This window comes from Sinocyclocheilus grahami, unplaced genomic scaffold, assembly GCF_001515645.1.
Source record: "Sinocyclocheilus grahami isolate Dianchi unplaced genomic scaffold, SAMN03320097.WGS_v1.1 scaffold462.1, whole genome shotgun sequence".
NCBI lineage: Eukaryota > Metazoa > Chordata > Actinopteri > Cypriniformes > Cyprinidae > Sinocyclocheilus > Sinocyclocheilus grahami.
In genome coordinates, this window is record NW_015505641.1 from 1,840,941 (window position 1) to 1,868,624 (window position 27,684).

Consider the following 27,684-nt stretch of genomic DNA (forward strand, 5'->3'; position numbering starts at 1 on the left):
CTTTAACTATTTCTTATGATTTTAAATCTGCATTGAACTTCAGATCAATCTCAAAGTAAAAGGCAGTACTAAAGTCTGATTTTGTGGTGGATGTGTTCAAATTTGATCATCTTAATTCAAGTGATGAAGGATTTTGAAAGTCTAGTGTTGAGCACTACTGTAAGGTTAACCCTGCATGGTGTAAATGTTTGAAAATTATTAACAGTTGCAAATAAACATTCATTAGAAATTTAGAAAACTTTAATAAAGTAATTGAAAAAGTTACACTACTATTACATTTAAAATAGGGTAACTTGTAATATGTAACCCATTACAATTCCAAAGTAACCTTCCCAACACTGGATATAATGTAATGATCGAGGCTCTGGACTCTTTCCTATAACAAACTATAAAATATTTTCTATAAAAACATTAATGCCCTGTCAGTGGCAAATAGCTTTGGTTTTATATTTAATTTGATTACATTAATGTTATAAGTTGAGATTTACAAAAAATATTTTAACTGCTACTATGTAAAAGGAATAAAGCACCTTATTTGTTTAAAGTGTCTGCAAACCAAATATTATTGCACTTTTGTTCATATAGCAGTACTTTTAAATGAAAAAGTGCACAATACACTACTTTTGAATTCATTATTGAATTTTGTGCATAACTATGCGATTAATCGCGATGGAAAAATTTAATTGTTGCCCAGCACTAAAAAAAAAAAATATATATATATAATATATATATATATAAATAACATCAGGTAGGTTTGTAATTGTATTTGAGTTGTCTGGAAATGTTACAAAAAATGTTTCAATTGCCCCTGTTTTCCTCTATTATTCTCATATGACTCCTCTGTACAAAAACATGTTTACAGGAAGGGACATTAAGCGGAACTATAAAGGACAGGAGATATCTGCATAAATATGGAAAAGATAAAAAAAAATGCATCAGAGACTAGTTAAGAACTGACATGGAAGAAGTATCCTATACAATATTCACTGTATACAGTATACTACTGGTCTACACCAATAAAAGTCACAGATACCCACCTAACTGCTGGAAGAGGAGCGCTACACTTTTACCGCTGACTGGCAGAGTGTCATTGAGTGGGGTCTGGATGAGCTGCCGGTCCCCTGCTCCCAGTGAAAAGAGCTTCTGAAAACATCAACACAAAAATTCTGGTCTGGACAAATGCATAATGTAAATACATTAACAATGAATACCAAATAACACCTCAGAGCTACACAAAAAGTACAATACAGGCTGAAGCATATTAAAAATAAACATTTTTAATTATTAATTTTATCATTTAATTTATTAATGTTTAACTGACATTAACTTAAAATGTTAAGGATATATGTTTCTACAGTAACACTATTTTAAAGGGGTCATATGATGTTGCTAAAAATAACATTATTTTGTGTATTTGGTGTAGTGAAATGTGTTTATGCGGTTTAAGGTTAAAAAAACACATTATTTTCCACATATTGTACATTATTGTTTCTCCTCTATGCCCCGCCTTTCTGAAACGTGTCGATTTTTACAAAACTCATCGTTCTGAAAAGTGAGGTGTGCTCTGATTGGCCAGTTATCCAGTGCGTTGTGATTGGCCTAATACCTCAAGCGTGTGACGGAAATGTTCCGCCTCTACCATACTGTTGATGCCGTGTCCGGCTGGAGCGACGAGACAAAAACATTAAAACCCATTATAAATGAGGCATTTGTTGCATCCAGTGGGGACATAATTACGGATTATAATGACTTATACTGTTATTTTATGTGTTGCATCGTGCCGTGTAAACATAAAACCATGTCTGCATTTGTGATCGGAGAAATGACAAACAACAAGCGCTACTCTACACTGCTCAAAACTCGCGTTTGAATCATCAGTGGCAAATTCTTTATATATAAAAAATGTACTTACAGTCTGTGAGTCAGAACAGCCGGCATTGTAGTCTACTCTACCAGGATCAGGAAGCAGTCCTCCATAAAATGTGCTGCACACATCTGAATATTTGGGTTGAAGTGTTCTGGAACAGTGTTGTAAATACAACTTAACCACTGAGTTTTAGTCGTGTCCTGTTTTGGAAGGCCAAACAAAGTAGTTTCGCGTTCACAACGAAACACATTGTCACACACGGCGGCCTTGAGTAAGCGGCGGCCGGCAGATTCGACGAAAGAGCGGCCGGCGGGCTTGCGGCAACCACATGTGACGACCCCGGGCTGGACTCCGCTTCGTCCACGGTGAAAGCCGATCCGGTGATCCACAGCGCGAAGTTATTTCCTCAGCGACCAGCTCGGATCAGCTCCAGGCATGACGAAGCGGATATCGTCCTCTTTTGGAAGGCCAAACAAAGTAGTTTCACTTTCACAACAAAACACACCGTCTTCACGACATGGCGGCAACAACAATACTACAGCGAGAATAAAAGTTACGCCTTCTTTCTTTGCGTGAACATTTGGGCGGCGTTATGCAAATCTTCCCACATCGTGACGTAGACATGTGGGGGCGTGTTAGAACGAGCCGTTTTAGGGGGGCGTGGCACAGTCTTACCTTTGATAAAGAATATCTCTTTGGTTTTGAGACTTTAGTCTTTGCAACTTCAGGGATCTTATCTACACAATCAGCTTGTAACACTCCAAAGAGAGAGGAAAACTTGAAATCGCATCATATGACCCCTTTTAATAATGACCCAGATCGTGAACTACATTTATTAGCCTTAGAGTAAGGGAAGCACAACTCGGGAAATGAGAGCATCCGAGGAGCATGTGAATGCACACCCATAAATTTTCAGGACTCACAACCGCATTCTCGGAACACATACGCTGTGTGAATGGAACAGGACTGGACAACCAGTTGTCTGTCACGTCATACCGTGCGAGAGGAAGTCGTTCTGCCACAGCAAACCATGCGCGTCTAACCATGTGGTGCGTGTTTTCGGTAACTTACAGTGACAGAGAAATGAGCAGCGTGTCATCTGAAATTTTTAGATCTTTTTAGATTTTAGTTTTCCACCAGAGCTCCCGTCAGTTTTGTGTTCTACGCGCGATTCAAATGCTCTGCTCTCTATCCAAATATAAAAGCTGCTGTCGGTTAATGAAGATTTGACTAACGAACGAGCGGCTCGATTGGACTCTTGTCGTGTCAGAAAGTTATGAGACTTTCAGTTTTATGGACGTCGCCATCTTTGATTTTACTTTGGTCACTGTCCCTATGGTTACTAGTAAGGAATACGGGCTTGACTCCTGTTGCACGTTCATACAGACAGTATTCTAAACACAACTGTATGCTGCTGTGTGAACGGGACATTTCGAGACTCACACCTGTAAAGAGAATGCGGTTGTCAATCCCAAAAACTGACAGTGTGAACGTAGCCTTAATGTGCTGGCAACTGTGATGAGTTCTAAATAACCCATTGTTGCAGCTCAGTTTCCAAAATTGGGTGAACTGGGAAGTTAAAGGATCTGTCAAGTTCCAAGTATATAATAATATATATACAATATATATATATATAATTTTATATATTTATATATACCAAATAATATAATTTTTATTGCTTATATATATAAACTTATACACTTAAACTTATACATAAACCCTCTGGAAGCAATAGAACAGTGAGACAGCTCTCTAGACTTTAGTAGGTTTACCAAGTTTATTTATTTTTTTGTAGATCTCGGCTCTTGTATTGTAAGAAACAGCAGACGTGTATTAAACAGAGCAAATAAGATGCACATGGACTGTTTCATGAACAGATGTGCGCTGAAGTCTCATGACACATTCCAAGTGGATAGAGTTAGACTCACACTGAAAGATGAATATATATACCTCCCCTGGGGTCTGTTTATAAATGACACCCTGTTTGATAACCATAATGCTACAAACCAGCTGGGGAAAATAATAGTTTCTGGAGGAATTAGTAAATGTAATGGTGAATTACATCAAAAACAATGCGATTTCAACACGAGAGCCTGCAAAACTCTGCGGACTGCATATATTTCCCTTGAAACCAATTTATAGATTATTTAACAATATCTATTTGGTGATTTATTCATTTAGCTTGATTTATATGAGTGCAGGGTACAGTAAAGAGTGGATTTAGAAACTGTGTTTAAAGAGAAAACATATTTTAAGGACAAATCTGCTGTTTTAAGAAAATCAGATACCAAAAAGAAAAATGAGACGCACAAAAGTAAAGAACTGCAGCGCACAAACCAGATCATGAGAGCTACATTTAGTAATATTTTAGCTATAAAACAAAACAACAGGCTTCTTTCACTGACCCCTAAAGCCCTATTAACATCTCGGAGTCTCCAATGAAAACAAAATGCAATATGAGACACCCTGCTTTCCTCAAGGTACACAGGTACACAAATTAACCCTGGCTAACCCTCTGTGTGCTCGAGTATCCACAGGGGTCAGGGTTCGAGACAGATGAGGAATTCTTTGGTTAAGTAATGTCTGACCTGGGAACCTCCACCCAATGGGACCAAGCATGTGAAGAGGTTTGCCACCAGCCCTTCCAGAGGGAAGCTCAGACTGTCAATGTATACGGTGTAGATCAGTCCCAAGCAGCCCTAGGAGGAAAAAAACCATTCAGCTAGTCCCTGACACACAAACACATGTAAAACACTTCCTGACACAAAAAAATGTGTCAATGTGAGTGGTGCAAAAGTTGCTGCCACAATACTGGTGTTGTCCTAACAACGTGTTTCTATTGCTACAGTTGCAAAGTTATTCTTAATGGTTGATATGGTGTTGCTAGAATGTTCTGTGTGAATGCTGTGATGTTGCTATAGTGATTTTAAGGTTTTCTGAATGGTTTCTAGGGTGTTACTAGTGCTCTGGGTGGTTGCAAGGGTGTTGCTATAATTTTCTGGGTGATTTTAAGATTTTCTGAGTGCTTTCTAGGGTGCTTCTAGTGTTATGTGTGGTCGCTATGGTTTTGCTAGTGCTGTGGGTAGTTGCTAGGGTGTTTCTGAATGGTTTCTAGGGTGTTGCTAGTGCTCTAAGTGGTTGCTAGGGTGTTGCTAATGTTGTGGGTGGTTACTAGAGTGTTACTACTATACTGTTCTGGGTGATTTAGTGTTTTCTTAGTGGCTTCTAGGCTGTTGCTAGTGATCTGGGTGGTTGCTAGTTTTTGCTATAATGTTCTGGGCGATTTTAAGGTTTTCTGAGTGGTTTCTAGGGTGTTGTTAGTGTTATGCACGGTTGCTATGGTGTTGCTAGTGTTGTGGGTAGTTGCTAGGGTGTTATTATACTGTTCTGGGTGATTTTGAGGTTTTCTGAGTGGTTTCTAGGGTGTTCCTAGTGTTTTCTGTGGTTGCTATGGTGTTGGTAGAGTGTTGCTATACTGTTCTGGGTGATTTAGGGTTTTCTGAGTGCTTTCTTTGGTGTTGCTAGTGTTTTGGGCGGTTGCTAAGGTGTTGCTATAGTGTTCCGCATGGTTGCTAGCGTGTTGCTATATTGTTCTAGGTGATTGTTAAGGTTTTCAGAGTGGTTGATTACAGACTCAAGTCAGTTGGTCCATATTCTGGTCTCTCCTACAATGAAAGTCTAAAGGCCCGTTCACACCAAGCACGATAACTTTAAAGATAACGCGATAAAGATATAGTTCTAAAAATCGTTCTCAATATTAAAGAATAGCATAGTTCACACCACAACTATAACGATAACGATACAGAAAAACGATATCGTTGTGATCACTTTCAAAACTATTTTTTTCCAGCTGATGAACGATAAAACACTGACAGCCAATCAGAATCCATCCTGCTGTAACGAGCTCAAGAATTTAAAGCGGCAGTCGCATGTGCGCTTAGAATAAAGAGACGATATCATTCGCTGGTGTGGACGCTAATATCGTTATCTTTATAGTTATCGTTCTTGGTGTGAATGGGGCTTAAGGATTTTTTTTATTGTATGCTCAAATGAAAATCATAAGTCTGACAAGTCTTATCAGCAAAATGAACAATTTGAGGAATAATTCATGTTCATAGCACAAACAATTTAAATCCCTAACCTCAAGTAAGAGCATTAGTAATAATGATGACTTCCTTAGCAAACATCACTTAATGCTTTTATATTTGCTTTTAAATTGTTATCTATCTATCTATCTATCTATCTCTCTATCTCTCTCTCTCTCTCTATATATATATATATATATATAGAGTGTGGGAAAAAAGTATTTAGTCAGCCACCAATTGTGCAAGTTCTCCCACTTAAAAAGATGAGAGAGGCCTGTAATTTTCATCATAGGTATACCTCAACTATGAGAGACAAAATGAGAAAAAAAAATCCAGAAAATCACATTGTAGGATTTTTAAAGAATTTATTTGCAAATTATGGTGGAAAATAAGTATTTGGTCAATAACAAAATTTCATCTCAATACTTTGTTATATACACTTTGTTGGCAATGACAGAGGTCAAACAACTAACTTGTTCCCAGGCTTAGCTCATGCCAAATACATGAATGTAGGCCAAAATGTAAAAAAAATATTTTTTTTATTGAGACAGGCAGTCTGCATAAAACTTTGAATGAGTGGATTTCCTGCTTTTGAGCTCCTGTGATATTCCTCTCAGTCTCTGTAATCCCTGTTTTTATTCCATCAGCAGACATAAATCTTTGACTTTAATGATTTAAACGCTGACTATCAATATCGTTCTCAACCCAGTGATGGTTTTAATTATCCTAAATCCAGCTACAGCATGAAAATTCCTAGTTATAAATGTATGATTCACATCAAAAATGCGAGTAAAATTAGATTTTGCTAAATAACTAAAGTTACTGGTCACTTAGGAAATGGATCCTATTGAATGATATGTTAAAGAACAGGCTGCTCTCTTCTGTATCTTCTATCTTTAACTCAATGGAAACCAGAAGTTTAGACATGAAGCTTGTTTTTTTAACTACACATTCCTGGCATCACTAAAATATATTAGGAACAAAATGTTTTTGTTTTGTTTTTTCAGAGGTGGTATATCACCGAGAGACATCATAAAATGCTAAATGCAATGGACAAACAGACAGACAGATTTTTGTTTACCCTAAATATTTCTGGGTAATCCAGCCTGGAGACAAGAATCAAACTTTTGGGTGCAAAGATTTGAGCTGGCTGGATCAAACCATCCTCTTCCTCTTCCTCAGCTACATCCCCATCTGCCTCCAGCGTCTTTGAGCCCTGAAACAGGGAAAAATAAAAAATCAAGAATAATTTTAAAAGTCTGGAATAAATAAAATTCCATGAGGCTGAAGTACTTTTCGAGTTGGTACAGAGAGCAATCATATGAGATAAAGCCTGGACGTGATTACGGAAGAACCAACATCTGGGTCAGATTCCATCATGATTTCTTTGAATTAAAACAGTCTCTAATCAGCTTATTTGTTATTAGTCTTTATAACAAACCCCTAACAACAGGGATGTGTGGTGGGCTTCTAAAATTAGGAGTTTGAGATTTTCCATGTACAGTTTAAATTGTTATATTAAATATGTTATATTTCCATTTGATATGTACACAGTTTTTGGGTTAAAGGCATTCACTTTGCTTTATCAAAAAGCAATCTATATTATAACATTACATTTTATGCATTTATATTAAGGCTGACAATTTAACACGTTAATTAGGTGTGATTAATTATGAAAAACATAACACGCTATAACACGCCCAGCCTCAGACCTGTATGTAATCTTACACTGCATGCAGTTGTTGATGAACATGACGTAGGACGACGACTGACAGCATGTAACCTATTAGAATGCAGTTATATGCCCCTAAAATTCAAGATATGAGGGCAATAAACACCCCTGTATAGGTTTTTGTCTTATATATTATGTACTGTATATATACACTACTGCTCAAAAGTTTGGGATCAGTAAGACTTGTAATGTTTTTTAAAGTCTCTTATGCTCATCAAGGCTGCATTTATTTGATCAAAAATGCAGAAAAAAAAACAATCTTACAAAATGTATAAATGTATATGTCTTATATATTTATATCATATGATATGGATTGGGGCAATATCACACATGCAAGAGTGTTTTCCCCGAATATCTGCACAATTGCAAACGTGACATGGATTTTATACAACAGTTCAATAAACAAGAAGTAATTTCTGTTTTAGACACAATATTGTATGTTTTGCTCATTTTGCCAATGAAAATAGTTTCAAACAAAGCCATGACAGAATCATTATGCCTTTCCAAGCAACACTGAGCAAAGTTTCGGTAATGAATCCAAGTTTTTGAGTGAATTGAGTGAGCAAATGATTCCTTTCATAAAGACAGTCACTTGATTTGTTTTTGAATTCATCAGTAGTTTGAAAGAATCACTGAATGAATGACTCACTCATTAAGATTTAGTTGATGCATCTGAAATCGCATACGGTCTAAATATGTACTACATTTGAATTTGAACTAACTTTGCGAAGTAGTGAAGTATTCAATTTCGGACGCAGCAAATGACTTGCCACCACGTACAGGTGGTTTTAGTTTCATATGTAGAGTATCATTTCATTTCAATTATTTCATATAATTTCAAAAAATAATTTCAAAAAAACTTTAAAGGGGTCCTATTATGCTTTTTCACTTTTTCAACTTTAGTTAGTCTGTAATGTTGCTGTTTGAGCATAAAAAAGATCTGCAAAGTTACAAAGCTCAAAGTCCACTTCAAAGGGAGATATTTTATTTAACAGAAATCACTTTTCAAAAACTACAACGAATGACTCGTTTGGACTACAACGCATATTTTCCGGGATTTGTGATATAACAAATATCGACGAATGGGACGAGACCTGGTCGAGTTGCACTAAAGAAGGCAACGAGTGTTATCACTATGTCGGAGACACGCTAGCTTTGCCAAGGCAGACGAACTTAGAGTGGTTACAATCATTCGGGTTTAAATCGCGCTCAAATTGATTTGATTTTGAGCCGCGACCAACGAGTCATCGCCAGAGAGAGCGACAGTGCTGAGGATCGCCCCGGAGCCAGAGCCTGTGACGTCAGACCAGGTGCGAGTGCCGGCTACAGTGCTCGCCACGGGGGAGAATGCTATGAACAGCGAGAGTGCGGAGGGAAGCTCCACCCACTGCACCATGGCTGAGGGTGAGCCGAGCTCAATGGATTCAAATTCGGATATACATGCAGACATGCCCGCTCTTCTCCCGCCCTTCGTCTGAACTCTCTGTCTGCCCTCCCACCCACCAACCCTCCCTCTCCTGCCTCCTCCTGTCATCCCGGTTTCTTCAGCTCCACCACCGCTGCTTCCTGGCAGCCCCTCTGCTCACCATCTGTGCGGTGGGATTGCCGCGGGTCTGCCAGTCTCCATCGGCGTCATGGCTGGAGAATCCCTTGTCTCCGCCTCCAGCCTCTGAGTCCCGGACTCTGCCTCGGCCCTTTGACCCAGCGGCTCCACCATGGCTTCTAGCTCCCTCTTCTCCGCCATGGCCCGTCAGTCCACCAGCTCCATCGTCCCTCCAGCTCCGCCTTGGTCTGTCGTCGACCATCCGCCACCTCGGAACTTCACTCCTCCGGCTACACCTCGTCTCTGTCCCTCTGGCTCTGTCAGGCTCCTCCTTCCCTCCAGCTCCACCTTGGTCCTCTGTCGCTCCAGATCCCCACCTCCGCCTCGGTCACCGGAGCCGTCTGCTCCGCCTTGGCCCTCCGGATCACCTTCCGGGAGGGGGGCGATCTGTCACACCCCTGGACTGTTTTTGTTGTGTTTTCATCCCTCATGTGCTCCGTGACCTCGTTTTCCCTCATGTTTGATTGTGTCATTTGGTTCAGGTGTGTCTTGTTTATTGTCCTTGTCATCCCATGTATTTAAGAATCTAAAATTCTTCTCTCACAGAGCATCATTTCAAGTTTATTTAGATTTGCGACCAAAGGTAGTGCTCTACGAGTGGATGAGTTGTTTACTGCCTGACCAGTGGAAAAAGAACAGCAAAGAGCGAACACCGAAAATCCTCTGTGTCCTCAGCGGAGATGGACAGAGTGTCTGATGGGGGATTGCAGGGCTCTGTTTCCTAATTCTTTGTTATTCACCACTGATAAATATCGGAGTTGAGAGAGCACTAGAAAATAATGCATAAAGATCACACGATTACATGTTCTCAGAATCACTGATAAAGCTGAGCTTATGTAGACAAGCTTAGTCTGTATAACGTGACTGTCGCTCAGAATTCAGGCTCGATCCGGTTTACTCAAAGAAACTAAAAACAGCACTGCACTTCAATACATCAAATGTGATAATGGTCATGAGGTCAGCCGAGCAGTGCTGCCTTTTTTCAACAAGCAAGAGAAAATTATAACAGGAGCAAATTAAGTTAGGGGGTCTTGCACATCTATCTAAAATGTGACGGCGCGTGGACAGAGTTAGTGTCAGGATAGAGAAAGTTAAGATAGGCTCGCATGATGAATAAAGGAGTGACCCATGCTGGTTATGAAACCATAAGAGGAACCTGGAGCAAAACAGAGGTGCTGGTCTATTTATAGATTTTGCTTTTGGAAATTGGTTGGGTTTTTGGTTTGTTTTGTGCAAGGGTCTTGTCCCAAGGGCTAAGATGCTACTTGAACTGGTTTAGTCCTGCTTTAGTGTATGAGTTAAATGTGTGTAAACAGTCTCTGCTGAATTGAAAAATTAAATTTCCTAAATAATCACGTCCAAAGATGCAATCAGTGAAGAAACAAATCACAGTAATTACACCATGTACAACCCAAACTGAGTTTATGGGACAACGGGAGGATTAAGTCAATGATAAACTACAAATTTAGGCAAAAATGTAGTAAGTCACAGAATACATATCAAAATTAAAGGGGTGGTTGATTGCGATTTCACTTTTTTATTGTTAGTTAGTGTGTAATGTTGCGGTTTGATCATAAACAATATCTGCAAAGTTACGAAGCTGAAAGTTCAATGCAAACGGAGATATCGTCTTTTAAAATTCTGGCAGTTTAATGCCTACAAAAACGACTGGTAAGGGACTACAACGAGTTACTTCCCGGGTCCGTTACGTCAAGAACCCAGAATTTTACCTAAACCCCGCCTCCGGGAACACACAGGAAAGGGGGCGAGGCCATGCTGCGCTGCTTTAGAGAAGAGGAAGAGAAAACTAGGGGTGCACGTAAAAATCTATTCATATATGAATCGCGATTCTGTCTTCTAACGATTCTAATGGATTCACAAGTTTCAAAATCAATGTTCTAAAGCAGCATTCTCAACCTGTTCCTGGCCTCGCCCTGCATCTCTCTCTCTCTCATTCAGATCATCAGCTCATTTCACATACTATAGTTATGAGAAGCATTATACATGGACACGCGTGCGGTTGCCGCTCTGTATTAAAGCTTTAATCAGAATAAAACCGTATATTAAAAGCTAACAGAAGCAGTAGCATTTACAAATAACAGCGTATCTAAAAGTATGAGACAACAACAAACAAAAATCATAGGCCTACCATTAAAAGCCATGCTTGCACAGGTTCTGCACGATCCTCTTCAATAATATCCTCTGCTTCTCAATCGGGCTCAAACTGATAAGCGATATTAACTCGGCCCTCCACCAGTTGGGTAAACTCTTCCGCGATGCCTGGCGGCGGCACTGGGTAGCCCTCGGTGGACGGCCCGACACTCCTCCGCCACCCGGTGGACGGCGACAGCTCCTCCGGGTTCGGGCAGCCGGCAGGAGTCCCCTGTTCCCTGCTCCTCCCCATCATGGCGGATGGCAGCAGGCTACGGCCTCAGGTGAACGGGGGCAACTCCTCCGCTCCCTTACGGACGGTAGCCGTCCCTCCACATCCCAGGCGGCCGGCAGCGAGTTCGTCTGCCCCCCCGGCAACTCACTCCAGCACACCGCCTCGAGCATCCATGACGGCAGACTGCTCCGCCATGCTCGATGGCACCGTGGATTCACCACAGCGGCGAGGGATCTCTGGCAGCATGTCCCTCCTTCCTCCCGGGTTTCGGCACCAGTGTAACAGTTCGTAGTCATGGGAAGAAGGAGGCGGGAACCGGCGAACATTTAAAGACTTTAATAAAATAAACAAACACAAAATGAAAGTAAAGCGGCAGCCCCTCGCGCACGACTGCCGCACACAAAACACAAAATAAAATCGAGGCTTGGTCCTCTCTCGTCCAACACTGTCGTCACTCCTCCTTTTATCCTTCCGGAGCTCCTCCGTGGGACTCGAGACCGGTGAGTGGAGCAGGTGTCGCGCGCCAGCATTTACTCCACTGGCCTCGCTCCGTTCCCACGGCTCTCGGCCCCGCCCCTCTAGTCACAAAAAACATTTTCAACAAGATTACATAAAACAACAAAATATCAAGTGGCGTAACCATGAAGTGAAAAATATTAATAGATCTTTGGAAAGTCACATAATATTTTACAACCTAAACTAATTTCGCTTAGTCATTAAAAAGGTCAAATTTCCAAATTTTTTTTAGTTACTTATCTTGTCAGTCATGAGGGTTTGCAGGTTTTTCCTGCATGTTGATTGTACCAGATTATTATTATTATTATTATACATTTTTGTAACCTTTATTAAATTATTAATTTTCTAAGAAAAATCAAACTTATACCAAAATTTGATGTTTTAACAACATTACAAGAGATTTATCCTCTTAAGACCCGGCAAAGCATTTTAGGAAAAAATTTGTATTTTTTTCATGTCATTAAATTGTTTAGAGCATAAAAAAAAAATTTTAATTAAAAAAACATTTAAATTAAAAATGATATTTCATTCATAAGTTATGCTACGTCCTTGGTAGAGGACATCGGGACTCAAAAAACATTTTCAACAAGATTACATAAAACAACAAAATATCAAGTGGCGTAACCATGAAGTGAAAAATATTAATAGATCTTTGGAAAGTCACATAATATTTTACAACCTAAACTAATTTCGCTTAGTCATTAAAAAGGTCAAATTTCCAAATTTTTTTTAGTTACTTATCTTGTCAGTCATGAGGGTTTGCAGGTTTTTCCTGCATGTTGATTGTACCAGATTATTATTATTATTATTATTATTATACATTTTTGTAACCTTTATTAAATTATTAATTTTCTAAGAAAAATCAAACTTATACCAAAATTATTTGTTTCATTAATTTAATTCTGATAATGCGACTTTTATCTTCATTTCATTTTTTATAGATACATGCCAAATGACGATGTTTTAACAACATTACAAGAGATTTATCCTCTTAAGACCCGGCAAAGCATTTTAGGAAAAAATTTGTATTTTTTTCATGTCATTAAATTGTTTAGAGCATAAAAAAAAAAAATTTAATTAAAAAAACATTTAAATTAAAAATGATATTTCATTCATAAGTTATGCTACGTCCTTGGTAGAGGACATCGGGACTCAATTAAAAAAAAAAAAAGTAAAGACAAAAGGCAAAAACAATAAAAAAAATTTAAAATCACCAATAGATTTTTAATGTTCAGGATTTTTTTTTACCAAATTTGTATAAAGATAATACTCAACTATAATTTGATATACCATTTTTCTTTATGCAAAATGTGTGTAAAATGGCCATAAACAGGTTTTCTCATTATATATAACGTATCTATAAACTACATCTAATTTGCATATTAATGTGTTTTTGGGGCAACATGTAATGAAAAAAGAAGTGTAATAATGGGAGTAACAATTGACAAGTAATAATTGATAAATAATAATTGATAATTTGCATAATAATATACAATATTTCATAGGAATATTGAAATATAATTTATTTCCCTATTCATTTGTTGTGTCTCCCAAAATGTGTAATAAACATGCTTTTAGTCCCAGTGTCCTCATATGAGGACATGTATGAAATCATCGTCATATTTTAATTTGAAACCCCATAACATTTTCCTGAGATGTTGATTTATGACACACAGTTTAAAAATGTGTCAGATTTAAATGATTATTACAAAATATTATCATATTTCCATAAGAGTGTCACTTAATTAATATCAGACATTTTTGAAGACCAAGGAGAGGGAGTGGTCGCGGTGAAACATCCAAACATTTAGTATCTCTGAAAAGCCCTGAATGTGCTCTGTACAGGACATCCAGACTTAAAACTGTGGCATGTATAGTCTCAGAGAAATGTACTAAAATAGAATGTCCTCATACAAGGATGCAGGGTCTCAGGAAGTTAAAGGGATAGTTCACCCAAAAAATGAAAATTCTGTCATTAATTACTCACCCTCATGTCGTTTCAAACCCGTAAGACCTTCGTTCATCTTCGGAACACAAATTAAGATATTTTTGATGGAATCTGCGAGCTGTCTGACCCTGCATAGACAGCAATACAACTGAAATGTTCCCAAGTCCTGAAATGTAGCAAGGAGATCTGCAAAATAATCCATGTGACATCAGGGGTTCAACCGTAATTTTACGAAGCTACGAGAATACTTTTTGTGTGCAAAAGAAAAAAAAAAGACTTTATTCAACAATTCGTCTCCTCCGCGTCACCCTAGCGCCATTTTGGAGAGTATCAGCTGGACGTAAACAGCGTATGCTGTTCTGTGTCAGCTGCGTCACGCCGGATCCGTTTCCTACGTTGTTGTGATTTGATCTGAACGAAAAGAGCGTATCTGTGTGATGCAGCTTTTCCAAAGTAAAAAACTCTTCTACATCTTGGATGGCCTGAGGTTGAGTAAAATTTCTGGAAATTTTAATTTCTGGGTGAACTACTCATGACAAAAAGGAGACTTCATTATCAATATTATCATTATCATACAGCGATAGGAAGGAGAGGTGTTGCCAGAGTCACGTCCCACTGCTCACAATCTGCTTCTAATTGTCTCGTTTGAGTCTGCGTCAGGCCTGCGAGCTCATAACGGATGCCCACTTCTCAAACTCTGCCACCTAACCCCCTGCGCTGGAGCACATTTGATTTGCTCAGACAGTGAAAACATGCCACAAGATCTACCGCAGCTTATCAGTGGGAGGACAGGATTAAAATACCCCCACAGATGAGAAACACATTTCAACCTTATTGGGAGGATTTGGTTCAATTATGAAAAAAAAATACATTCCAGTGCTGCCTCTTCCAATCTGATAAAAGAAATATATAATTTAGTGTGTCATGATTTTTATATTAAGTGGGTTAATGATGTAGCTTTAGGCAAGTACACAACACCGGAAATGCTGGGTCCCTGCAGATGTGTTAAAAACAATGAGTGTATAAAAACAACCCCATTAAATAGTGCGAAATGGAATGGAGAGAATTTTGTACTTTCAAAGACTTTACTCTATACAGTTCGGGATGCTTTGCAAATGTTTGAATTTTTCTTCCTTGTGGGGTACCATTCCCATTGACATCAATGGATTTGTGGTGTCCTCTGACATAGCGTAACCATATACTAAAAAAAGATGGTTTCCGCGTCTCCACTTCCTTCCACTATAGAAAAGTGAAGCCAAAACATCCCAATATGGCCACTGTCATCTTGTGCCAATGATGAGGTGGAGTCGTGATATCAAAGTCCCACCGAAACTCCTGCAGACCCAAACGCATGCTCACAATCATGACACCACACTTCATTTTATAGCGTCAAATAACTAATTAAAATCAAACTTTAAAATTAACACTTGAACATACATCAGCATTATAAGAACTACCTGAAATGATGGAGACCATCTTTGGGAACATTTTATTTGAAGTGTAATTAGATTTTTTTTGTTTGGCTTAAGTCCCATTCGTTTACATGGAGAGGGCGGGGTTTATGACCTATACTGCAGCCAGCCACCAGATGGTGATTGAAATGTTTTGGCTTCACTTTTCAGGACGTGTATGGCACACTTGAGCGTAATGCATAGATGCCTTCAGCATGTAGAGCTGATTAACCCATTGCTAAGTTCCACTCCTTTTGGTAACTGTTGCTAACTCGGGGGGCGTTTACACAATACTGTTTACAACTAAAAATGGAAAAGGCGTTTTGGCCGTTCATTCACACGACAACAACATTTTGAATTCTTTTTTTTTTTTCCAAAGTGTTTGAAAGTGATACAATAATTGTCTCAAAAAACACAAATTTGTGTAAATGGTGACACCATGCATATGCGTATTATGTGTTTAGTCTATAGGTATGCGCGAGTACTTGACAACTATAATATAATATTTCTTGTCATTTTTGTGGATCCGTGTGAATAGGGATTATTTTAATGTTGTCATCTGTATATATCCCTTGTATTTTCTCTACTTTGTGTCGCTATTATAAGTGAACTGACGACAATGTTTGACAGAAATGTTGAAATGTTTAAAATTTGTGAAAAACTATCCAAATTCTTGATTAATTTACTCTATAGACATTAGAGAAAGTTTGAGAAAATGACAGACAGCAACTTGCTATGGCAGGACTGGTCAATAATATTTGTACGGCTGTGCTTAGCGAAGGGTCAATTGTACTAAACGTAGACTGCGTCCCAGTACTCTTTTTGTGATAATTGCATTTTTAATGAACCACACTGGTGTAGTTTGTAGCTTTAAAACACTTTTTATTTGTGCTTATTTGTGCCCAAATCCTTTTAGAGTGTGCATGGATCTGCACTTCAAATTTCCAATGGAAATAGTAGAACATTTGGGTACCTTTTGGATACTCATTTCAACATACTATGAGTTAGGACTCGCTAACTTTAATTTTGAATACTGATTAGGACAAACAGTATGGGAATTTGGATGCAGTTCACTGTGTCAAAAGACTGTCTAGCATCAAGTCACTCCAAAATAAACTGATGTAAGGAAAACTGTCCAGAGAGATACACAGCATAATGAGATAATGGGCTATCATGATCATTACATGAAAGAAGTCACCCTGCATTACGAACCTCTGGATAAGCGTATCAAAGAAAAACAGTGAGAATGAGTCAAAAGCAGACAAACTGAAAAGACCTTTCTGGAGACCTTAAGACATTGAGCCTGCGATTAAGAACAATGCTTCAGTCTTAATGTGCCTGATGACACTGTGAAGTACTCTTCATGGGTGGCCTTCTCTCTTAATCTCTCAAGAGGCTCAGTACTAAAGGACGTAATATAAATAAAGAAGACAGTCTCACTGTGAAATAGAGAGACCAAAAGCAATGGAGAGACAGTGGACACACATTTGACTCCATAGAGGAGGACAGCGCCAGTCGACAGCTGGGGGTCATCAAAGCTCAAAGACATAACGTGCTGAAGTTCCTGTCAAACAGTTTTGTAACCTCCTCGAACCACCAGCCTCTAAAGGCAAAGAATTCCTGCTTTTATTGACCATTTAATTACACATTCTTTATCCTGTCATGATTTGGTTTATTTGTACTCAGCCAGTAAAGCAACAGGAAGTTGACAGTAAGTCTGCATGCTGGCATCCATGTAGATGCTTGGGCTGATTCACAGTGAATCTGCAGAATTAACCTTCTAGGCATTTGAACAGTAAGTGGCCTGCTTAACAAATCAATGTGACTCACAGCATTGAAATGCTTCGTTTGGGTCATGATGATCACCACATCCTGAATATTGAATTAAGCCACATTGCCGGTACTAGGATGCTGCTCTCAATAGATGTGGAAAGTCGGGATGTGATGAACTGGTTCTTCTCACGATTACATCATCATTTCCACAGGTAACAAAAAAAAAAAAGAATGCCTTCCAGGGACACAGGATTGAAATTATTGCGAATACTTTTCCCGCTCATAATGTGGGAAATTCCCACAAACATTTGTTCACTATGTAGGTTGAATGAGTAAATTAATCAACACAGATGAACAGATCAGTCAGTAATTTAAAATCATTCTGCCATACTGTAATTTCACAAACAGCGTGATTGATTAAGCACCTCTGCATCCTCTCTCTGTTTCTCTAAATATGCTTCACTAAATGGAGTCACAACACTACATAAAAAAATTACATTCTGGCCCTGAATTCTCAAGAATGTTTTGGTGACACATGGAAATGGCTAATATTTAAACTCTCAAAAAAGCCAAATGTAATTCAGTGGACTCTGCAAGAGTGATGGTTCCCATCTGACCTGCTTTCTGGCAAACAAGAGCCTGTTGCAACATTCTAAACGATTCAAAGCTGTGGAGCCAATTTCCTTGTTCATTCGCTGGTCTATTGAAGGCATCCCTGACTTTTTCTCCTTGAAAACAACAGCAGTGTTGCATTTGTCTACAGTGGAATGAACTTGAACATGACTGTACTTGGAACCATCATCTTATGAAAAACTTTTTAGGCACTTTGGCGTGGTAAGCATGAATGTGGCAAAGTTTATTGACATGACACACAAAAAAAAAACAAATGAAATGCAAAGCATTAAGGAGAAATATAGGAGGAGGCAGCAATATATGTACTGTAAGTATGATGCCAAGAGCCAAAAGGACAACAGAGGTACAACTCTGAAATGACCATAAGTGGGATTTGAACCTACAACCTTTGGGATACTACACCAAACCTGTGCCACATCACTGCACTGCATTGGACAAACATTGTAACAGGAGTGGCAACAAAAATGATCAATATGAATATGCTGAAATTACAACTTTCCTCCATACAGATCTAGGTGCTGCCATATTCTCCCAGCCAGAGGAAGCAGAATGATACGCCAATATAAACAACAGGGGCTACACACCTTGTACACTTGTCCGCTAATAAAATCCAAAAGTGCTTTTGGCTAACAGTAGGGGCGCACAGCTGTGCTCATTGAAAGCTGTGTGTGCTATCAGAAAGATATGATGATATACTCATAACATTCCAGGTTCTGTAAGACCTTGTAAGCAGTGTAATCAATGATGGTTATACTTCACAGTCTGTGATTGCAGAAGTAAATGATTGGCAAATACTTAGATAAATATAGCCACACGTGACAATAAAATGGGTCCAAGCAGCTGGAATAAGACTGCAATTGGCAAACTGGCAGAACAGATGCTATTGATACAGTTGTTGTCAACGATTTACCTCAAAAGATGCTAAGAAGTTTGAAGCCTGTTATATTGATCTATAGTGAGGCCCGTAAGAAATACACATGGCTGATAAAATTTAATTGGCTGCCGGCATTCTTGTTCATCTGTCCAACTGATTTTGCAGTATATTAGCACTTGTAGCAAAGAAAAAGTGTGTCAAATTTTAACTTCCTTTCTCCAATGGTTTTTACGAGATTCCCCTTGTATTCTCCCTCTAATGGTGAAACTTGGCATGTGTCCTCCGAACAACCTGGTGTCCATGTGTGACTTATTTGGACATTCAGAAGATGTAGGCCCATGAGTCAATATGGGCCCATTGACAAAAACGTATTGGCTTGTTTCTGCAAAACAATCGATGAACTTGAATAACCTAATTTACAGAAAAATGGCACGCTTGAAACTATACTACATAAATGGACACAAAACTTGACCCTTATTGCCAACCTTGCCCTAATAAAGTAGATTATCTCAGTCAAGGACACTGGTGCACTGGTTCCTTGCACTACAGGACTTCCACTTAATGCTAAAACATCTCAGCAAAAATGAGAAAAAAATGTGGCTGCTCAATGTTTTTCTTCTCAAAATGATGGACAACTGAAAATCTTCTACAGGAGCTGGAAGCAGCTGAGGTTGGAACCCTGATGGGCACTGGGCAACAGTCAGAAATTACAGCTACATTCTTTACATAGCTGTCCTCCAACCCCAGGCCCTTGCTGCTCCTCTTCTTTCTTTCTCCACTCAGGACAGTGAACTTTAAAATGCAGCAGTAAATTTTGTCCCATCCTGATCGCAGCAGCCATTACTGAAAGGTTCTCAAAGTGGTTGAATGGTTGAAATGCTTACTTTCAAGACCCAAATATCCTTAAAATATTTTTTAAATACTCTGGTCCTTCTGAGGTCATTAAAATGATATGAAAAGATCTAAGATGATTTTTTAAAATTATATATAGAATTTATTTTTCGCTTTGATGTGCAACTGTGAGCATTTAATTGACAAGTTATATCTAGACTAATTTTAATGCGTCTTATTCACTATTGCCTTCAAGCGTGCATTGGAAATGTGTGTGATTGGTAATGTCTGAATAGCCTAAAATTGTATTGGTCTGTATCTGCTAAATGATGATGCATTTCAAATTTTGTGTGATATGGACAAAGGTTAGACCAGTGGTTCCCAACCCTGGTCCTGGAGGCACCCCAACACTGCACGTTTTGCATGTCTCCTTAATCAAACACACCTGATTCAGGTCATCAGCTCATTAGTAGAGACTCCAAGACCTGAAACTGGTGTGTCAGAGAAAGGAAACATGCAAAATGTGCAGTGTTGGGGTGCCTCCAGGACCAGGGCTGGGAAACACTGGGTTAGACAAAAAAAATTGGCAAAATGATTCTGGCCAAAATAAATGTTGGTACTAGCTAATACGGTTCCCAATTATACAAGCAGAGAGTAATGTTTTTATGGTCTCTGACACCTTTCTTTCTAATAAGATAGAACGAAAGTCAATACAACATCAAACACAACAGCAGGAATGCCTGGACCCCTAACTAGACCTTGTAATAAAAACATGGCCTTAATTTCACCTGAAGGTTGACCTCTGCCTCAAAGAAGGTCAGACAGGAGCAGAAGTGTCGTTCTGAGTCTATGTCTGTCAGCACCACTGTGAAGAATGTCGGGAGCTTCCTCTCACGAGACAGCCTCCATCCACCAGGCTGGCAGAACTGTAAAAGCACACAAAAAAAACAGTGTTAGACTTGCCTCTACAAGAACCTGACATTACCAGAATATCCAGTCGGCACAAAAAGCAACCAGTAAATTCTGGTTATCATAAGAGGTGACATCATAAGCAGGTTGTTGAAATTCATTTCAAACACTTTTCATTGTTTTGACAGGGCTTACTGGAATGCAGTATGAGGCTGTTATGGCACGTCAGTGTGCAAATGGGATAGTTTGTGATCATATGCAGGATATGCCACTTCAGATAGTACATCCTCTCATCAGAAGGCAGGAAACGACACTGACTGCCTCAGTGCCCTTCCAAAAGCCCCTCCACATCCATTCTGTTACATAGAAAACCCTAATAAATGAACCTGGATAATATCCTGTAGCTGACTGACTGTCCTGCTGCTGAATCCATGCTGCTGCAAATTCAGTGTCACAGCAAAATAAATTATTTGCAATCAGCTGTTATTTTGAATGTGTATTGAATGTGCTGCAATAAAAAGACAGTGTAAAAATCAAAGCTTTTGAATTGGAGTTGAACCGAATCAAGTATTTGAATTAAATACATTTGAAAATGTGTACTCCTACACTGCAAATTATCAAGATTTCAGAAGCAAGTGGCTTTCCTGTAGCTCAGACTAGTGTCACGGTGCCAAAATTTCAGTATTTGGTGCCAATAAAATCTCACAGTACCATAGCAAAAACTACTGTATAGTATAACTATTTTAACAGTTATCATTTACCTCTTCTTTGAAAATAAAAACATTCAATAAATTAAATCAGTTCATTATATATAATTAATAATTCTAAGTAAATAATAGAATAAAACATTAGCATGTAGGCTTCAACTATTGTTCAGTTAAGCAAACACTACATTAAAAAGATCAAATGAAAAGTTAGTAATACAATTAAAAACAAAGAAACGCATTACAGGTTACAGAAAAAGTGTCAGATCCATTGCACTTTGCAAGACTTAATGCACAGATCTATTTTGACATATCAATTTTTTTCAAACATCAGTACTTTTGACAACAGTAGCTCAAACAGTAGAGCATGGCGCTAGAAATGCCAAGGTCTTGGCAAGGTCAACGCCAAGGTTCGTTCCCAGGCAAAGCAAGAACTGATCAAATGTAAATGTGCACTTTAAATGCAATGAAAGTGGCTGCCAAATGTGTACATGTAAATGAAAATTAAAGCGCAGGCAATGAATAGACACTGCTCTCCTGGTTAGCGGTAATGAGACAGGAGAAAACGAGACACATCCGAGTAAATCTGCTGTGTTGGTGCTAGAGTTTAAAGTGGTTTGGCAGGCACAATGAGGCTGGATCACAAATGGCGGCCTGGCATTAGAGAGATGAGGAAGAGCAACAGAGGAAAGTCAGGGACAGAGATGAAAGAAAGAGGGAAACTACTGCATTCTGCACAAAGACTAGCGTTAGACAGCTTTTGACTCACGCCTAGGCAAAAGCGATAAGGTGAGTGGGTGGAAACAGAGAATAAAGAGTGAAGGAATGAACGCGAGAGAGACAGCGAGAATGAAAGACAGAGCTATACAGAGTGTGTTGGATTGACCTCAGGGCTTGAACCAGGATGTTAGCATCCCGCTGCAGCCACAATAGAAGGCAGGAAATCTGGAACACTGGAAGGTGAAAACGGAAGAGCATGATGCTCCTTCCCCTTCTCAGATTGGGACAGGTTCCAGGAAAATTACAGAAAAATATGAAAATATTCAAAGTATGCAATCAATTCCCTACCAAATCCAGATAAACAAATAATGAGCGTGCGTACGTGGGTGGGGTTGATGATGTAGGACGGCAATGCCACACAGACCCAAAATGGACAGGAAAGACGCTGTAATTTGACGCAAATGACAACCTACGCACAAACCATAGTGAACGTACTGTGCTCCTATCTCTACAGTTTCATTTTTATTTGCCTTAAATTTAATGTGACTAGGTCTATAATTGTGGAAAATAGGTTGTGTATTATTACGCTTAAGCGCCATCAATACCCTTCCTGAGGCTGTTATTATGCAAGTGGCCAGAAGCTCTTCAGTCTGGCATTTAGTCAAATACTACAAAAGCCAAGCCTCAGTCTGAAGTGTTCTGCACATGCTTGGTTTAGTTCACAAGACAACATCCAGACAGACAAGAACTGTGGATAAACCCGACATGTCTGATCAACTGGATCACAGTCTCATTGGAGGGAGGGGGGGGGTTCTTTTACAGTAAATATTAGCTCAAGTTTGATATTTAAGAGCATTGAAATAGTCCAAGTAGAAGGCTAGGATTGATGGATGGAGGTCCAGGACAAGATGTTTCACACAGCTGGAAAATTAAGTCATGCTACAATATGTTACAGTGAATGGTTATTGGATTCTGTTATCTGATGACAAACATAAAAATGAAACACAATGGAGCCCAAACAAGGGGTCGAGGGAAGCAAGGGATCGATTCTTTAATCATGACTGTGATAAGAGGTCTTTGCTTCTGTAGTTCCAGTGGTTATTATTGTCACGTAGGAGAATTCCAAGCTTGGAGTTGTATGAAATACAGCATTAATGATACACATCGAATAACAATCATGGCTGTACTTTGAAATATCAGAGAAAAGAGTCAGAGCTGAAACTATCTGAACTTTGAGCTTCACATTACAATGCTTCACCTGCTGACAACAAGTTGGCTTGCTGCTCGCTTCAATGGAGGCACAAGTCATGTGAAAGTGTCTCAATTGTTCTCCAAACTGTGTGTGCACTCTTGCAACCATGAAACAGCAGAGTCATATCAGAGAAGACAGACCTTTTCCTTAAATTAGCTCTCGGTCAAGTGACAATGGCACTCCATAGTGTTCTAGCAGCCGTGATGTCAGAGGGCATTCAGTTACACTGCTGGCCTGTCAGTGAGAGTTCCTCATCATGTGAGAAATGAATGGCACGTCCACTCTGCAAACAAGACACCAGATCTCCAGCTTGACCTGTTAAGAATCAGTTCAGCGGCTGAAAGCATGGAGAACAGAACAACCATATTAGATCTTCGGCTGCCTTGTACTGTGTTCCGTTACTTGCATCTCTGTTTAATGACGGCCATAAAAGGCAGAGGACCGCTGCCCCAGCTAAATGACAAAGAAAGAGCCGCCGCTCTGATTACTGGGAGTTGTGCAACAGTGCCAGGCTGGTTCATAAGGTACATACATAAGCTGTCACAGCAGAAACATATCCCTTGAGATTCAAACTGACTTGATTTCTGTGGGATACTTAGTAAGGCTCTACAATGAATCAAATATTGAAGATTATGTTTAGACACTGGCACAATTAAAGAAGTAGCTCAGCCAGAAATGACAAAGCTATTTCAAAATCATGGTGGTCTCCTTTGTGCCATTCAGAGCTTCCCACTTCATTCCAGTAAGTGGCGGATTCTTCTTCCTCTTCTGATGTTTTAAAGGCAATTGGTCAACCATCATTCTGGAATGGATTGTGAAGCACCGGATGGTGCACAGGACAGCAACAGAGCACAGCAGTGATGACTGATGACTTTTTTTTTTTTAATGCCAGCCCGTTAGTTTGCATCACCTTGGTTTCCTTGACCAAAACGCAACATCATTTTTCCATTGGCTTTTGGATTATAGCAGGAAAAGCTCTGTGACCTAAAAAAAGTTTATGATTCAAATTTTGTAACATGAAGGCTATAAGCCAACTATACCACGGTCACATGACTTCAACGTCACCAGCGCCAATGTTTTCTTGTTTGGTGTAATTGTGTTTAATCAGTGTCCCAGAGAACTTCTGCAGTCCCATTTAACCACTTGTTTGCAACTGCTTTTTTAATTAATCACAAGGGGATTTTACAAAAAAAAAAAAACTCAGTAATACCCCTTTTGATTTTTTTGTTTTTTATGTTGTAGAATAAAACGTGAAAATATCTTGAAATTGTGTTAACCATACCCTTATTCACAATGGAACAAAAAGTGCTAAATTGCCAAATTGTTTTGAGGTTTTGGCCATAAATCTCATCTCTGCAGTACTCATTGTAGCCGCCACAAATTTACTTTGCAATTGCTTAGATATTGGGTTGAATTTCACTAAATCCAACCAGAGCACTCAGAAAACAATAAACCAGTTTCATGGACTTTTTTGCTGACCCCTGACACCAAAACAGATATTCATTAAAATAATTTACTTTTGTTTTATATAGAAGAATATCAAATGGGTTTGGAACAACAAAATTTAATTATGACAATGTTTTCATTCCTTTAACTAATCCTTAAAACTCTTAATTGCACAGTTTCTTTTAGGCTTAGTTGAAGCCTATCATTCTAATCAATGAGGAAAATAGTATAAATGAGAGATTTATTTTTCAGAACAGGCATCTGAAGCATAGGATTTACGCAATGCTGCCTTAGAATTTAGTCAAAGCACAGTATTTTTTAAAGCATAATTGAGCCTTAGCATTGGGAGTGAGCATATGATGCCTAAAAAAAGCTGTCCAAGTTATGCCGCTCACTAGATTTTGGAACACAACTATTAACAATGTGTGAGGAAAAGAGAGCGGGTGTGTTTTCATAAAGTGTGAGAATATAGGTTATAAATGGAACAGACACTTCTTGGCCCATCATAACCTTCACGTCTTTGTGAACAACAGCTGAAAATCTCTCAGGAAGAAGAACAATAACACAGGAGAAAGGGGTGTCAGCACTGGGCGTCCTCCGTCAACACTGTATAGTTTTATCAAAATGGACAGCAGCTAATGCAGAATCCAAATATGGGACAGTCTATTTCTGTCAGCCACGGACCAAGGGTAGGATATGCTCAGCTGGGCCAAAAAGGAGACCCCATTCTTCTGAATGTGTTAAGCTGAAGGAAACCTGGAATAACCTGTGATGCAAACACTTCCTGAGAACATCTTCAGGGTCAAAGGAAATTTAAAGGGGTCATATGATGCTTTTTTTAAAGATCATTATTTTGTGTATTTGGTGTAACAGAATATGTTGCCATGCTTTAATGTTCAAAAAACACATTCTTTTTCAAATACTGTACATTATTGTAAGTCCTCTATGCCCCGCCTCTCTCAAACGCTTAGTTTTCTACAAAGTCCCTCCTTCCGACAAGTGCAGTCTGCTCTGATTGGCCAGCTGACCCAGTGCATTGTGATTGGCCGAACACCGCAAGCACTCGTCGGAAATGTAACGTCCCTTACCATAATCGCGAGCTTCATCTTTCAAAATAAATGTAAAGACAGAGCCCGAAAGGGGAACAGAGTCGCGTGACAGACACAGTGATGAAGCTGGTCTCTCTCGCTCTCTCTCTCACACACATGCGCGACCGCACGCACGCACACACACACACACACGATGCTCAAAACTCCGCATTTGAACAGTCAATAGCAAATACTTAAACTAATAACAAAACAGTACCTGATTCAGAAGCACCAGATTGTCATAGCAAAGTCAGAATTACCTCCACTCCTAGGTTCACGAAACGGTCGACATGGCTGCTTCAACACTAACTGCGGTTACTGAAACCACGCCTTCTTTCTTTGCGTGCACATTTGGGCGGCATTATGCAAATATTTCCACATAGTGAGGTAGATATGTGGGGGCGTGTTAGAACGAGCCGTTTTAGGGGGGCGTGGCAGAGTCTTAACTTTGATAAAGAATATCTCTTTGGTTTTGAGACTTTAGTCTTTGCAACTTCAGGGATCTTATCTATGCACAATCAGCTTGTAACACTCCAAAGAGAGAGGAAAACTTGAAATCGCATCATATGACCCCTTTTTTAAAAAAAGTGTTTTTATGGACCTACCTCTTTACAGCAACTGCTACCAGAAGTAAATGATCCCCAAAACTGAGGTAACCCATGTAGTGTTCACATTACCAATCAGGATATTTCGTATGGTCAGTTATGCAATACCGCATATATGGTTCACTTTAGGGACAGATATTTTTAGTTGGTCAACAGGGATGCTTATAATTTACCACCGTGGGTGGAGGGTGAGTAATGTGGCGACGCTAAAAATGCCAAACGAGCAACATATTGACAGCATCGTAATTTCATGTCCTGTAATTTATTGAGTTGATGACAATTCATGCATGTCGGAAATGCTGAGGAAAAGGCAAACGGCATGTCCTCAATCTGGTGCGAATATAACGTGTCAATTACTTCAGCCGCACATTGATCTGTCGTGCTCTTTTCTAGCGTGCTCCTCTGGGGAGATTTCCTCACTTCAGACTAATTTTCCTGCTTTCTTTTTTTAAACTGTATAAATTGAAAACACGCAGACATTTTAACGGGTGAATTTTATGTAATATTTCGATCCAAACAACCAGAGGCGGACAGTAACTAAGTACATTTACTTGAGTATTGTACTTAAGTACACTTTTTGAGTATCTGTACTTTACTGGAGATTTCCTCACTTCAGACTAATTTTCCTGCTTTCTTTTTTTAAACTGTATAAATTGAAAACACAGACATTTTAGCGGGTGAATTTTATGTAATATTTCGATCCTAACAACCAGAGGCGGACAGTAACTAAGTACATTTACTTGAGTATTGTACTTAAGTACACTTTTTGAGTATCTGTACTTTACTTGAGTATTATTTTTTCTGGGAACTTATGACTTTAACTTCACTACATTTGAAAGACAAATATTGTACTTTTCACTCCACTACATTTCTATCAAGGTCCTCGAAGTAGAAAGTCGTTACTATGTAGCAGCTTTGAAAGTCAGTGGGTGATTTTTTTTCTTCTCTAAAACTTGACTTTCTTTTTGTTCAGACAGTTTATCAGTAATCCCTCTTGTAGGGCCACATGAAGTGATTTCTCAGCATTTTTTGAACACTGACCAGCTGCAAATGTGATATTTATTTACAACAATTCAATAATAAGAAATTAATATTGTGGTATATATTAGACACAATATTGTCTGATTTAAGCTAAAATGTGTACGTGAAAATATTACCTATAAAGCCACAGAAGAACTGTTGTGCATCTCCTAATAAAACACAAAAGGTGTTTGACTGAAGCAGCACTGCACAGACTGTTCTGTGTGTGACATCAAAGTAC

The 27,684-nt window shown here is 39.0% G+C and overlaps 1 protein-coding gene across 1 annotated transcript in view; it reads right to left on the reverse strand.

Moving 5' to 3' along the window:
• The window catches only part of LOC107552970 (myotubularin-related protein 13-like), a 166,719-nt gene that overhangs the window by 94,786 nt on the left and 44,249 nt on the right, over positions 1–27,684 (reverse strand). The window contains exons 3-6 of the mRNA XM_016235031.1: positions 20,488–20,625; positions 7,034–7,168; positions 4,456–4,566; positions 1,038–1,143 (exon numbers count right to left, since the gene is read on the reverse strand). Coding sequence (XP_016090517.1) covers positions 1,038–1,143; positions 4,456–4,566; positions 7,034–7,168; positions 20,488–20,625 — 490 coding nt within the window. The remainder of the gene's footprint in view (positions 1–1,037; positions 1,144–4,455; positions 4,567–7,033; positions 7,169–20,487; positions 20,626–27,684) is intronic.